Source organism: Etheostoma cragini, chromosome 7, assembly GCF_013103735.1.
Source record: "Etheostoma cragini isolate CJK2018 chromosome 7, CSU_Ecrag_1.0, whole genome shotgun sequence".
NCBI lineage: Eukaryota > Metazoa > Chordata > Actinopteri > Perciformes > Percidae > Etheostoma > Etheostoma cragini.
The window spans coordinates 13,333,071-13,347,406 of NC_048413.1; the positions used below are offsets into that span (position 1 = coordinate 13,333,071).

At 42.6% G+C, this 14,336-nt stretch overlaps 2 protein-coding genes across 2 annotated transcripts in view; both read right to left on the minus strand.

The window, feature by feature from the left end:
- si:dkey-32e6.6 (extracellular matrix protein 2) overlaps nucleotides 1-11,988 on the minus strand; it is a 13,946-nt gene extending 1,958 nt beyond the window's left edge. Inside the window, exons 1-5 of the mRNA XM_034876767.1 lie at nucleotides 11,746-11,988; nucleotides 11,209-11,324; nucleotides 8,323-8,455; nucleotides 8,091-8,248; nucleotides 7,776-7,915 (exon numbers count right to left, since the gene is read on the minus strand). Coding sequence (XP_034732658.1) covers nucleotides 7,776-7,915; nucleotides 8,091-8,248; nucleotides 8,323-8,455; nucleotides 11,209-11,324; nucleotides 11,746-11,800 — 602 coding nt within the window. The 5' untranslated portion in view covers nucleotides 11,801-11,988. The remainder of the gene's footprint in view (nucleotides 1-7,775; nucleotides 7,916-8,090; nucleotides 8,249-8,322; nucleotides 8,456-11,208; nucleotides 11,325-11,745) is intronic.
- Nucleotides 11,989-12,059: 71 nt separating this feature from the next.
- Nucleotides 12,060-13,355, minus strand: LOC117948174 (mitotic apparatus protein p62-like). The gene is made up of 3 exons (XM_034877688.1): nucleotides 12,828-13,355; nucleotides 12,492-12,646; nucleotides 12,060-12,311 (listed from the first exon to the last, which is right to left on the minus strand). Exons 1-3 carry the CDS (start codon nucleotides 13,036-13,038, stop codon nucleotides 12,060-12,062), a joined length of 618 nt encoding a protein of 205 aa, XP_034733579.1. The 5' UTR covers nucleotides 13,039-13,355.
- Nucleotides 13,356-14,336: the final 981 nt, after the last annotated feature.

Consider the following 14,336-nt stretch of genomic DNA (forward strand, 5'->3'; position numbering starts at 1 on the left):
ATGTAAGAGATCATGGCAGTTTGAGGGGGAATTTGGGGCTGAGTGGTGGATAAGTGGTGTACGAATGTTTGGTTTGTGGAAATGAAAATGACAGTCACAGAGGCAAGAGCAGATTCCAGGGGTTAGGTTGCATTACAGGGGTTCAGTGTCTTTGTTATAAGTTCCAATACAGCTGTTGTGAGTTTACAGCACAGCTCACTGCGGGAGAGGAACCTCATTTCCTGTTCTTCCATTATTCATAGACCACATTAAATTGCCAATGGACTCAGAACACCCTAAGCTGACCAGCCAATGACCACATATTGAAGTGAAATGGGGACCAATGGGGTTAAAAAGAGTATTATGGAGAGAAGGGTTATGGATGTAGGAGACGCTTGGACTGTCTGACTGATATCTCAATGTCTCGGCATTTCTGCTCCTTGTAAAGGTGACTTACAGCAAGACCTTTGCATTTACCCGAATTTTGCAACTGGTATTTCCATAAACTAGATTACGTGTGTCAACAAGAAAGGGTTAAAATCTTTAAATCAATCAAAATAGTCAAAAAGCTACTTCTGTTCATTTGTCAGTGTCATAGTAAATGTCCAGATTAACATGAGGCCTTCCTCCCTCAGTTTGGTCAATCAAGGTCCACTATAGACTTCCGGAAACCTGAGGTTGGTTATATGCGTCTCTGCTTACAACCTCACAACCATGAATGTTTTACTGAAAAGACAGTTAAGACAGGGGAGGGAGCAGAATGACAGATTTAACTCAAAACACACAAACATAAGAGCCAACACTCACTGGCCACACTGCAGGCTTTTTGTCTTCCATATATGTGTTGTGGCAGTTATGGATTGCTGTGAAAATGTGGTTTCTGCTTAAAATTTAAACTGAGAAATATATTGCCCTGTCAGCTTCTCAGTACCAGTTCAAACCAGTTGTGAGCTGCTGATTTGTATTCTAAATCTTTGCAAGGAACCTCAGCAGCAGTCCACCACTCCTTAGAGCTCCACATGGTATTAATGAGCAGAGGGACACACAGCCCTCTCTTCACAGAGTCCACCACCCTCAACGCTCTTACTCTCTGGCACCTACACACACATGCACACACCAACACACACTCATGATGTGATGATGAAACACTAATGCATAAACAGGCAAGTATACATACTTAGAGATGTGCCAAGAACATGTTATGAATATACAAACACAAGCGTATGGATTTGAAAATGCTATTTCCCATGTATTGTACATTCAAAGTAATGGGCATACACACACTCTCTATCCAAGATTACTTCATTGCTAAAACACTAAAAGTGAGGATTACACAAAACTGTGTTTGTCTGCAAATACGTTTCCATGTTTTTGTGCAAAGCAATGGCAAGGAGTAATCCATCTGATGGTCTGCTCATCCTCAGGGTGTTGGGTTCTAATGGCAACTAGCACACAGAGAGGTTCGTACATATACGTCACTGTTCCATCTGTGCCGAGCCCACCCTCCCAGCACAACACAAGCTGGCTAATGGACTTTGGCAAACTAACCAGACAGAGTGGCTGTGCCAAGCATGCTAGATAGAATAAGACTGAAATGATGGATGGATAAATGGTAGTCAGCTACATCAATTCAGTATGGTGCAAGCTTCTGTTTGCACAATTTTTTTTAACCATTAAACTGATATCTGGGAGTATGTTAGGCCACATGTCACATCTGTTGAAAACAGACTGAAGCACATCTGGAGTCCTTTAAACAAATGAATATGACTTTAACAATTTACTGCAGTGGTACATATTGTATAATATATTTGTGGTTACAGTATAGTGTACATACTTTTTCAGACTGAAAACCAAAGAGGAAACCTTTAAATGAAAGCAAAGATCACTGAAATTAAAATCAGAGGATTTCATTAAATATCGGTACGAGGCTTCGGTATAGCTTAAACACACACAGGCTTCAAGCGCACAAAATCTAATGCACATGCACTTCACTCCACGGCTACATTCTAGGTGGGTTGCCTAATTTAATTTTCTGCATCTAGTGCTCTGGGTCTTCTTTGTCCTTGACCCTCTTACTGTTGGTCAACATTTTGTGTGGTAGTGTGTGCATGTTTGCTACTTGTTTTCCCATTTCCATCAATCCATCTTTGTCCGCTTATCCGGTATTGGGTCGCGGCGGGAGCAGCTCCAGCAACTGAGCCACATTAACCAAATCCGACTGGGGGATCCTGAGGCGTTCCCAGGCCAGGTTGGAGATGTAATCTCTCCACCTAGTCCTGGGTCTTCCCAGAGGCCTCCTTCCAGCTAGACGTGCCTGGAACACCTCCCTAGGGAGGCGCCCAGGAGGCATCCTTACCAGATGCCCAAACTGATGGTGTCTCCCTTAGAGATAGGGTGAGAACCACAGTCATCCGTGATGAGTACGAAGTAGAGCCGCTGCTCCTTTGCGTTGAAAGAAGCCCGTTGAGGCTGTTTTCCCATTTATGTAAGCTTATTATGAACCAATTTGTGCTGGTATGAAAATAATAAAGCTTTATTCCAACTCCTATTAGGCTCATAACATAGTACAACACACACATTGTTGTGGATGCATGCTGACCCCACAGCGATGATAAATCTACGCAAAGATCTTCTCCAACGACAGCCTAATATAAACCAAATTGACAAAAAAGATAATTTGATCAGCCAGATTCAACGGCAAATAAGATCAAATGAATAAGACACCACTTATGTGTCACTTATTGATTCATACTGACAATGTGGTTTTACTGGATCATTTTCAAGATGATCACATTTACAAGGCTGATCTTTTTCTAACTTTGTTTTTGTTTCACAATGGGACTCACCTACGTGTAACCAAATATGGAAGCTCAAATGACACCACGTCCATCCATGACAGACAGGTTGAACTGTGCTAGGGCCATGCCCTCTTTTAAATCACAGTTGACCAGCTCCTTACAAATAATTCTCGCTTTCTTCCCATGAAGAAACTATGCTAAGCTCCCCCAGCACTACTAGGCTGGCTTGGTTGGTTAAACAGTTCACAGACAAACCGCTAAAGACTATGCCGCCAAACACAGTCTGGATTTGCGGAGTAAGTACGATACTCTGCACAAAGTTTTCACCTTGTGGTTACACAGTTTGAAAGCAGTGTCTGCGTCAAGGCAAACTACTCTTCTGTCGGCTAGTCGGTATTTGTTTATTGTTTGCTTAGCTGTGTAATTATTTCACCCTCTGGCTAACACATTAGGGCGAGCCTCCTTGGGTTTGGTTAGTGCTCGTTTGTTAGCCGGACCGGGTACCTGAAGTGAGCTAATGTGTTACGACAGTTAATGTTAGCTCAGGCTAAACCCTGTATGCTGATCTTGCCGACAGGCTAGCGTGTCATGACACACCTGCTAAGGTTGAATAATTACGCCGTTTTTCTTCCTTTCCAGTCACCATGTCCTCGGCAGCGGCCCCCACCAAAGGGTCAGAACCAAAGGCTAGTGAGGCTGTATCTCGCCTGTGCCCCTGGGTGTGGCATCAATCTCGGGGAGGGATCCTTAACCAATGTGCGTGGGCGCTAAACACACTAAGACAGCGCTGGTTGACTCGTGCACCCACTGTGTGTCAATGCCAGAAAAGATACTGGAAAGGCAACTGAGGGTGGCGGTGGCCTAAAGTCATGGCCCATGTCTTTTGGGAACCACCCCAACAGCCACAAACACTACTCTTCAGTTGGAAGCTACACCTAGCTGGGTAGACATCATGGACGAGGAGACGCCAGACATGCCTCCACTTTTCGACTATCTCCTTGAAGTGGAACCGGGCTGTGAGGATGCAGAGGATGATGCTATCTCGGATCTCCTTGACGCAAATGGAATGGAGGACAAGGAGGAGGACTCTGCATACCCTATTCAACAGTCAAGGCCTCGTAGTGCATCCAACGCTGCTCCCCCAGCGGAAAGCAGCTTGTATGAGTTCTGTATACGGGCGGCTGCCAAATTGAGGATACGAAGGCCAGCAGCCCAGGACCCCGAGGGGGCAGAGAGAAACCTGTACGACAAGAGGCTCCCACCAGCCCAGCTGCCTGCAAAACAGCTTCTGCCGGCAGTGCCTGCCTGTATGAAGGAAATGAGCCTTTGCCTACCCTGTTTCAACCGAAGGGTGAAAATCACTCTAGCGTTTGTAGCGGCCCTCTGACCATGGAGAGATACGGCGGCTCTCGTAACAGGGGTCCCGCTAGGGGCGGTGTCATCCAGAGAAATAATGACAATGGACACATCCTTGTCAGGATGGGGAGCGACGCTGTTAGGAAGTGAATGGCACATGGAACCGGAGGTTAGCCAAGGCTCAACTAAATGTCATGGAGCTTATGGCGGTGTTTCTGGCTCTGAAACGTTTTCTGCACTTTCTCCAGGGTTGTCTTATTTTAGTGACAACAGACAATTCCACTGTGGTTGTGTACATCAACCGCCAAAGCGGCACTCATTCACGGCAGTTGCACAAGGTAGCTGGCCAAGTGAATTTGTGTAGCAGCAGGAGACTGCTGTCTCTTTGAGCAACACACGTGCCAGGGGTTGAAAACAAGGGTGCAGGTCTCCTGTCACGGGGGAATGCCCTGGTGGTAGAACAGATCTGGCAGAGATACGGTCAGGCAGCTGTAGATCTCTTTACCTCGTTGGAAAATACAAGGTGTCCACTGTTCTTCTCTCTGTTAGATGTAAATGGACCCTTGGGTGTGGATGCTCTTTCCCAACCATGGCCAAACGAGCTATGGCCTCGCACCATAAGCAGAGACCTTCTCTCCTAAGCGGGCAGAGATATCTACCACCCTCACCCAGACCGCATAGCGCTCTGGGCTTGACCCGTGAGAAGTGGAACCTAACTGCACCAGGCCTGCCAGAGCAGGTCATTGTGAGGTCAGAGTGCATGCTCCCAGTTTCCAGGCCCCTGGTTCCTCTGTGGTATTTGTTGGTCGTGTTAGACACCCTCTCTCATAACCCGTCTTGACCATATGAAGGCAGTAGTAATTAAGTTTGTCACTCTTAAAACAACTTTGCTCTTGGCTTTAACCAACTGCAAAGCGCGTAAGTTACTTACAGGCTTGGTCTATTTGCCCTACCTGTCTGCAGTTTGCCCCAGGGCTCTCTAAAGTCTATTTGCGGCCCAACCCAACCTTTGTGCCTAAGGTGGTGGATGTGTCCCTCGGTGAAGCTCTTGGCTTTTCACCCGCCTCCTTTCTCCTCAGGAGAGGAGCAAAGACTTCACATGTTATGCCCTGTCCGGGCTATGCATATGTATGTGAGTCGGACGGCTGGGTTCAGAAAAGTGGATAAGCTGTTCGTGTCCTGGGCTACTCCCCATAAGGGCAAGCCATCGTCCCGCCTGAGGCTGTCTCACTGGACGGTGGAGGCCATATTGTTGGCCTATGAGTGTAAAGGTTCGCGGGCCCCTAAGGCCCTTTTCAGGTGTTTGTCATTGAAGCCAATTTGTGCGGCGGAAAGCTGGGCTACGCCTCACACTTTTGTGAGGTTTTACAGGCTTGATGTTGCCGGACTGTCCTTGGCACAGGTTGTGCTGGAGGCTACGGGGCCGGGGTCAGTGTAACAATAAGTGTGTGAATAAAAGTGTTCAATATGATTTTGGCTTTGGGAGATTCATGCAATCTGGGACAAATAACAAAGTTAGAAAAAGAACTTTACGTTACTTAACGTAACCCCGATTCTTTGATAACAGAGTGAGGTGTTTCACCAACACGTTCCTCGTTGCACAGACATGGAGAAAAAAAAAACATTGACTATGAGTGGGTGTGGCTTTAGCACAGTTCAACCTGTCTGTCACAGACATACGTGGTGCCATTGTAGCTTCAATAGTTGGTCACGCCGAGGCGATTCCCATAATAAAACACTTCTCTTTGTTATCAAAGAACCGAGGTTACGTTAAGTAACCCAAAGTTATGTTAAGCTGTAAAACACCATGTAGTATTACATGATTTAAGTCCACACCACAATCATTTTCCCAATAAAGATGTTTGATAGGCATCAAATAAAAACTGCAATCAAAAACGTATAACCCAAACATTTTGGGAATGACCAGCTTTAATCAGTGGAAGTAATACAAAATTAAATGGTGTGTAGTTAAAGAATAAAGTACAATATAATGGCAAACTCAAGTACAGGAACGCAAAAAACTGTAGTGCATTAAATTATACTTAGCTCCACCAGTTGTTAATCATGTGCATATGCTTACACGCTGGTCACACATTGGCAGTAAACACACCCAGGGGAACACAAACTAAAGACAGACCTGGGATAAGTTTAAAGAGTACAAAAAAGGAATCTCGGAAACAGAAAATCAATTTTTATATTATAATATTATATTATGTTACAATACATGCATCTAAACACAGTACTGACCAAAGATAAGCTATGTTACCAGGTAGATAATGAGGCAAGTGACTGGTCTGCTTGAAAAAACAAACTGCACTCCCCAGCTTCTTCTTACCTCCTTTATCCTCCACTCTTACCTCCTTGAACCCCCAGTAGGAGGCAGCAATAACACTGACACCACGACATGGAACAGAGACACTTCACTAACCAGAACCAGCCTGCTGCAGTTTATTTTCACATTGAGCAATTTAACTTTTCAATATGTCTCAATCCCTCTTTGTCTAATTTGCCAAACACCTCTGCAGAGCTACATAGTTAACAGAATTTCCACATGTAGTTTAAAGTAGATTTAATTATTATTAAGATATGTCTGCAGAATAAAATACAACTGTAACAAAGGGAGGAGTCTTGTTTTACACCACTAGGGTATCCTAATGAACTTTGCCCTTTAAGGTATCAGCAGAACAGTTTACATTTGTCCCCACTCTTTTGTCTATGCAGTGCTAAAGGAAGCTTTAAGAGTACTGGCTAACAAGCCACCAGCGCCAATGTGAAGAGTGCTGTTCTCGCCACTAATGAGGTCGAGAGTCATAATGCATTCGGGTCAGAAGTCAAGTGAAGTCTTGGAGTGCTGCCTCATTTAAATTTCTCCATTTCACTCAAAGTCTCTTTTTTTCCCACATCATCTCTTCAAGATCTCATAATTTCTTTGGTCAAAACTACCCGTAACTATATTTTCCCAATTTTATATTTCTATTTCCTCTTTCATAATCCTCCAGTCAGGAAATACCATCCAAAGTTTCTCTAACTGCAGTTTTCTGTCTTTCTTTCTTTTCCTCAGTTTTTCCTGAAGCTCCCACTGTGGTTCACAAGGATCCCAGGGAGCAAAGAAAAAAACCCACAGGAATTCACTATATTTAAACAACACGCACACACACACACACACACACACACACACACACACACACACACACACACACACACACACACACAACCATACATATCGAAACATATGTACACAAAAAGACACATACAGGCACACAGTTGCCCTCAAGCTCTCGCTCATCTAAGTACACAAGGTCAACTGTCATAACTTCTGTGATATGTTTGCTTGTGGTGTGTATGTTTGTGTGTGTGTGGGGGGGAGAGAAATAGAGAGACAGAGAGAAAGAAAGAAGAAAAAAGAAAACTAATGTGTCTGTCTTCACCCAAATCAGTGAGAAGTGTGTTTATGTGGAGTGAAACCGAGCGCCGGCCTCATCTATTGATGTTGATGATAGGAATAATGATCTCATCTGTCGACTGATAACTGTTAAAACATTAAAAATGATAAGAAAAGTGTTTTGAATCCAAAACAACACCAGTGTACCCTCTTGTGGCTGATAGAGAAACTGCAGGACATTAATGAACAAAGGGACGTACTTGAGACGGGTCCAGGCGCGGGTAGCGATGCCTTGCTCATGCAACAGGTTGTGACTTAGGTCCAACACTCTCAAATGGACGCAGCCCCTCAGTGCCTCCTCCGTCACCGCCTCAATTAGATTTTCATTCATATCCAGCTCCTAAATGAAAAGTAGGGGCACAGACAGAACAGACAGGGATGTCTCATTTGCCACATCAATTATTGTCCTGATGTCAGTTTGTGGCTCTCTGAATAGACCGTAAATACAAATCTGAATCCCAGCTTTAAGGAGAAGTATTTTCCCCGGAAGCTGCAGTAAAGTGATTCCAGTGTACCTGAAGAGAGGAAGGAAGGCCCAAAGGGAGGTAACGGAAGCTGTTGTTGTCCAACTGGAGGTCCAAAAGTCTCTCTAGTGGTCTGAAGGCTAGCGGGGACACACTGCCCTCATGGAGAGTATTCTCCTCCAGCTCCAGATTCAACAGGTTCATCAAACCTAGAGGGGAAAACTCAATTACATTATTTTCATACAATATGTTTCTCTTCAATAAACACAGACACAAATCCTACCTTTAAAACAGTTAGGGCTTAGTGTACTGAGCTTGTTGTTGTTCATCTTGAGCTCCTCCAGAGATGGTGGCAGCGCTGGGATTCTGGTGAGTTGGTTTCCATCTAGGTTCAGCTTCTTCAGAAAGGTCAAGTTCTACATGACACACAGGTGGTGGTGGTGGGAGGGGAATGGGTGAACCAGCCAGAAAGATAAAAACAGACTAAATGAATACTTCTCTTCAAATCCATAATCTTCTATCCCAACTTGCAGAGAAAGACACAATCTCAGAGTTCACTGAAATACACAAAATCTGTGCATCTCTTCCATCTATCATGTATTTTTAGAAAAGCCACTCTGTGTGGCTCTTCGGTGAGAGCCGCTGTGGCTGATGTGTGTCAGCTAAAAGCAGTGGACTGAATCTTTGGCATCTCTTGAGCCAGTCCAACAGTCCTCTGTCATTACTGGGATGAGAGCAGAAAAGAAAGAGAAAAAACTGTTAAAATTATTTTCTTTTATTCTCCACGCATCACTGGCTGCAGCTGTTTTCCAACAGGTCTGCCCGGCCAATACTGTCAGAGTATGCTGATGGTGGCGCCTGATGATTGGTCAGAGTGTGGTTGGCTGCCTCGGTGTGGTCAGGATCTGTGGTCATTTAGAGGTTAGACCAGAGGTTATTCTTAGAAAGGATTAGTTAATGCAATTTTAACTGCTCTTTTATTACTGTAATGATACAGGATACAGCCTGCTTTTAATTACATGCAAAGTGACTTATAAAACTGGCTTGTAACGTACTATCTCACTCATTCACATTTAGCTTTCTCCACAAGAGGAAGCTTTATGGATATGTACCAGTATCCATAAAGTCATAAATAAAGACCAGAGTAAACAAATAACAGCATTGACTAGATGGGTAGATTTTACTTTACAAAATTGGCAAAGTAAATGTAAAAATCACAAAATAAATGATGAATTGAGATACTTGGAAGAAATGGCTTGGGATCCAGAATATATATACATACACAAAAACTTTGAAATAAAAAAGTAGACTAATTTTAGTCACTAGCCTCAAGGTACAACCTTGAACAGAGTGATTTTTTTACAAACATTTGCCTAATAAATATTTAACTGATACAATAGTAATAAAAGTAATATTAATACAAACATCAATAATTGATGCAAACAAAAGTGGATGGATGAAACAGGGGAGAGGCTGAGTGAAGAGGATTGGAGTCAGGTGTGCAGTGGGATACTTAAAACAACAAACTCAACACATTGGAAGGAATTTGCATGGATTACGCCAAATGTTCTTAGTCAAATGAAAAGCACTAGGAAATCACACTGCTGAAGAAATTGTAACGAAGAGAAGGGAAATAACTCACATATTTCTTTTTTCTGACCAATGTTAAAATCATTCCGGCAACCGGTTATAACGGCAATAAAAATAACTTCAATCTGAAAAACTATTAATCCAACACGCAAAATCCTAGGAAAATTACAACCCAAACTATAACAAGAGACGGACCAGTATTGATATAGAATTTTTCATATTTTCAGCCATGAAGCAGATGACAAGAAACTGGCTGAAATCATTATAACCAGAGTTGGAAAGAAACAATGCATGAAATTTCAGAAATGGAGAGAAAACACACAGAATCTGATATGAAGAATTTTGATATGAAAGACGCTGGGCTAACTGGATACAAAAGCCAACAATTGAGGAATTTAGACTGATAAAATAACGCAAAGAAGAACAGACGCAGGGCTGGTTTGGGAAAGAAAAACAGAACTTGACACGCATAGATGACCGCAGCTAAGAGGAGTAAATATTTGCACAAACATACACACACATATGAATTATGACTAACAATGGATTTAAATTGTATGTATACCAATTAGTGTTATTTTATTCATTCATGCACGTCCTTGTTTTTTTTAGTGTTTTTGGTAGACAAAATGAATGAATAAAGTTATTGTGTTTTTTTTTTATACACAAATAAACTCCTAGTTTTCTTAGGTAAAGGTTTGGGAGTGTATGGATATATTATATTATGTATACATATGTGTAGATGTAAGCTATAAAGGGTTAAAACAGGGTTAGAGTTACATTAACTACATTCTAGCATCTACCAAAAAAAATAAGCTCCCGTGTGTGTGTGTGTGTGTGTGTGTGTGTGTGTGTGTGTGTGTGTGTGTGTGTGTATGTATCTGTTTGTGTGTGCGTGTGTGTGCGCACACGCGTGTGTTGAGGTTTTATATCTAACACTTAAACATCTGTTCGCTAAAGTAATTGAACATTAATCTGTCACTCAAATATCCAGTGAATACGTGCCACTGAATTAAATACTCAAAATACAAACACAGTTTAATAGCTCTAAAACGTCAACATATTTTAGCCCTGTGGGTTTGTAAGTGAATGGTATGTAGTTTTCCTTCTCTTTACATAACAAAGATTTTTCATGCACTTGACAGCACCAAAAAAATGGAACTTACTGCAGTGACCTAAATTGCAAATAGTTGGTTTCCTTAAGGCTCTGCTGTATATGCTTTTCTCTTTTTGACAAATAAAAACATAATGACTCCAAATGTGTATTTAAAAGAAACACTCCCTTGCCCATAGGTCAAGCAGGCTGGACAGGTGTTTCAGGTCTGGGACTGCAGGGTTGAGCCTGCTGGCACTACAGAAGCCCTGCAGTTAGATTGAATTGGATGTGCCTGATTGTGGGTGCATCACATTAATGTGACACTATGTGATCTTTAGCATTCGTATCACACAGCACATACACTGTGTAATCTTGCTTTAAAGCAAGAACCGGTATCCCTGAATTGAACCCTAATGTAATAGTGAGATGTACATTCATTAGGCTGGAATGTTGAGACTGACAGGGAAGAAGAGAGGTGTTACTCACAGACAGGGGGTTTTGCCTGAACGACTCATCATCCAGTTTGTTTTTGCTCAGGTCCAGTGTGTCCAGGTTCGGCACCCCGGAGAAAACCTGTGGAGCGATGATTCTGATGTTGTTCTCTTTAAAGATAAATCACACAGTAAGAGACATGATGTAGTAGATGTAGTGGAACATACATGATATGGCTTGTGAAGCCATTTCACATGAGTGTGATAAGGGACTCACAGGTCATGTCATGTTGACATATCTCTGCTGGAACATTTCTATAGGTAATTATACTCAGTCATTGACTTTTGTTATTTTGGTTTTCAGTTTATGGTTTACTATCTTGCCAAAACAATTGTTAGACATTAAAGATATTATTAAAATAAAATGACAATATCAAAGTACCAATTAGAGCTACTAATCTCACAAAAAAACAGCATATTTGTAATCAACATCACAACTATAGTCATTTTTAATGGAGTACATTTCTATTATAACCATCCCATCAAGCACAAACTTTGCTCCTTTCAGTCCTACACACACACACACACACACCTGCCATATCCAGATTTGTGGCCAGGAGGTTATGGATGATTGGTATGTGAGTCATGCCGATGCCCCTGCAGCTGATTTCTCTGTCAGCTGTCTGACACTCGCTGAGAGGAGACTCTGTAGAACTGGAGTGTGTTTCTGTTCCATTGCTGGGAGGCTCAGTCGCCTCTTCTTCTTCCTCTTCTTCCTCTTCTTCCTCTTCTTCCTCCTCCTCCTCTTCTTCCTCCTCCTCCTCCTCTTCCTCCTCCTCCTCTTCCTGACAGAAAATGCCCAAATAATTACATGACAAAAAAATTTAATTAACTAAAATGGGTGAATCAATGAGCACTAAACTTAACACAAACCTCTTCCTCCTCTTCATCCTCATCATCATCATCATCATCATCGTCATCGTCGTCGTCGTCCTCCTCCTCCTCCTCCTCCTCCTCTTCTTCCCCTTCTGCTTTCCCTTGATCCATCAGCCTCTGCTTTTCAGCATGAAGCTCCTTGAGTGTAGCCATTAAAGCACTGGTTTCCTCCTCACCTCTCCCACGCTTCCTCCAGCCCATCAGGGGTCGCCCCAAGCCGGCCTTCAATACGAAGCCGGAAAGAACACGTATGATTCAACAAAGGAGCAAATCAACCAATGAACGGGTGAAAATAGGTTTTATAAACTGCCAACGTAAAAGCCTAAAATGTGCACGTCTTTATTTTTTCATTTAGAAATATGCATTTTTGCATTCACATGGTAGAACAAGTGTCATATATACTATTCGATACGCAGTGGCCTCCACTGTAGCTGCGTGCTTCCTCTTCCCCCAGGCACCTCTCCTTCTTCTACCTGCCTGCTGCTTCCTCAAATCAACTCCTGGATGCTCACTCTCCTCCTCTGCCTCTATTTGGAGAAGCTCATCCTCACTCTCTTCTTCACCAGTCATTAAGCAGAGCAGAAAAAAACAAAGACATGAAGTGAAAAAATAAGTTCTTCACTCTGCTGTATTCGTAAAAAAACACCGTAAACAATTTCAGTTTTTTAAGCATGCATTAGCCAAGATCACGCAGACAGAAGCAGGCACCATTTGAAAGATAAAAACCTCTGATCTTACCCGCAGGGAGGGTACCGCTTAAAGCATATGTATCTAACAGGGTCACACCTGTGTCAACTCCAGGTGGATGAACGGCTGCTGTTTCTATTTCAGGTGACTCTGAAGACGTTTCCAAGTATGCATCCGTGTTGTGCAGATAATTCAGGCTTTGTCCACATAAAGCTGTGCCACACAGACAAATGATCGTGATCCATGTCCTTGGCCTCTGCATGGTTGAAGGTTTACAGTGTGAGCGGTTGAAGCTGGAGAGAGAAGTCCAAAACTTTTAGGTCTTCAAGAAGTGAGGATGATGCAAATCCACAGAAAGTGAAGGCAAAGCTATGAAATGGAAAGAAACTCTGAGTAACAGTCGATGTGAGAGTTTACACGAGAGGATACATCACTATTAACACTTGTAGTCAAAGCTGTGCTGTGGTTTTTCTGTTGTGAGTCAGACAAAAGCAGCTCTAAACCATATTGGACATGCCCCCAACTCAGAGGGAATGCTGAAATGAAGAAAGAGCAGGAGGATGGGAAGGAATATCTAGGAGGCGGAGAGGTAAAAAAAAAAAAAAAAAAGATGTGGTCACATTGTTAATAAAGGCCCTCATTCATGGCACCATGAAATATACAGACCCGCCCTGCTCTTCCTTGTCTACTCAGCCTTTCATAACTTTCTGCTAACATTAGGTGGAAAGCAAAGTTTTTTGGAGGAGATAATAGACAGACCGGGGGCCACAGATAAAAACTGGAAAACAATACGTTTCATACAACTGTGATAGATTCTAGTCAGCTATTATCGTGTGGGTTGACACGTACATTTGTGATCCAGTGACAGTTTTGTGTTTTTCTCCTGACTGAATCATCACACTGACCTAGGGCCTTTCCCAAACAAGAGACAGGGTTGGTAGACAGTTCAAGTCGGAGACAACCTTGTTTGGCACACCTCCTCTAACATCTATGTATGAATCCAAACACAACCTCTGAGAAGTGGGCAACGAGCCTGTCTTTACATTCTGTACGCACAGTACTGTCTGTACGTAGATACACTGTAATTCTTACATATGTATTCTGGAGTGTGTACATCCTCACACTCAATGCTAAGCCAAGCGGGTGCCACTGGCTGACCGTTGAGCCAAACTGGGATTTTCACTGTGGGGTGAAACCTGCTGACAGACCCTCTTTATTTGCTCAGTGACCACATATACACACATCACAACTGTCAACTTAGATAGATAGATACAGTAGATAGATACAGGAGATAGACAGATAGACAGACAGACAGACAGACAGACAGATAGATAGATAGATAGATAGATAGATAGATAGATAGATAGATAGATAGATAGATAGATAGATAGATAGATAGATAGATAGATAGATAGATGAATAGATAGATAGATAGATAGATAGATAGATAGATAGATAGATAGATAGATAGATAGAAGGATAGATGGATGGATAGATAGGCCAACATTGTTTATCATCCAATAGCTTATACATAACACACATACACATGGGCACACATAC

What these genes read in the sequence shown, in the direction of transcription:
- LOC117948174 (XM_034877688.1), bottom strand. Translation starts at nt 13,038, where the DNA reads ATGCAGAGGCCAAGGACATGGATCACGATCATTTGTCTGTGTGGCACA. An exon ending in AAGCGGTACCCTCCCTGCGG is followed by an intron (nt 12,647 to 12,827) that starts GTAAGATCAGAG and finishes TGACTGGTGAAG; the next exon opens with AAGAGAGTGAGGATGAGCTT. An exon ending in AGGCCACTGCGTATCGAATA is followed by an intron (nt 12,312 to 12,491) that starts GTATATATGACA and finishes TTCGTATTGAAG; the next exon opens with GCCGGCTTGGGGCGACCCCT.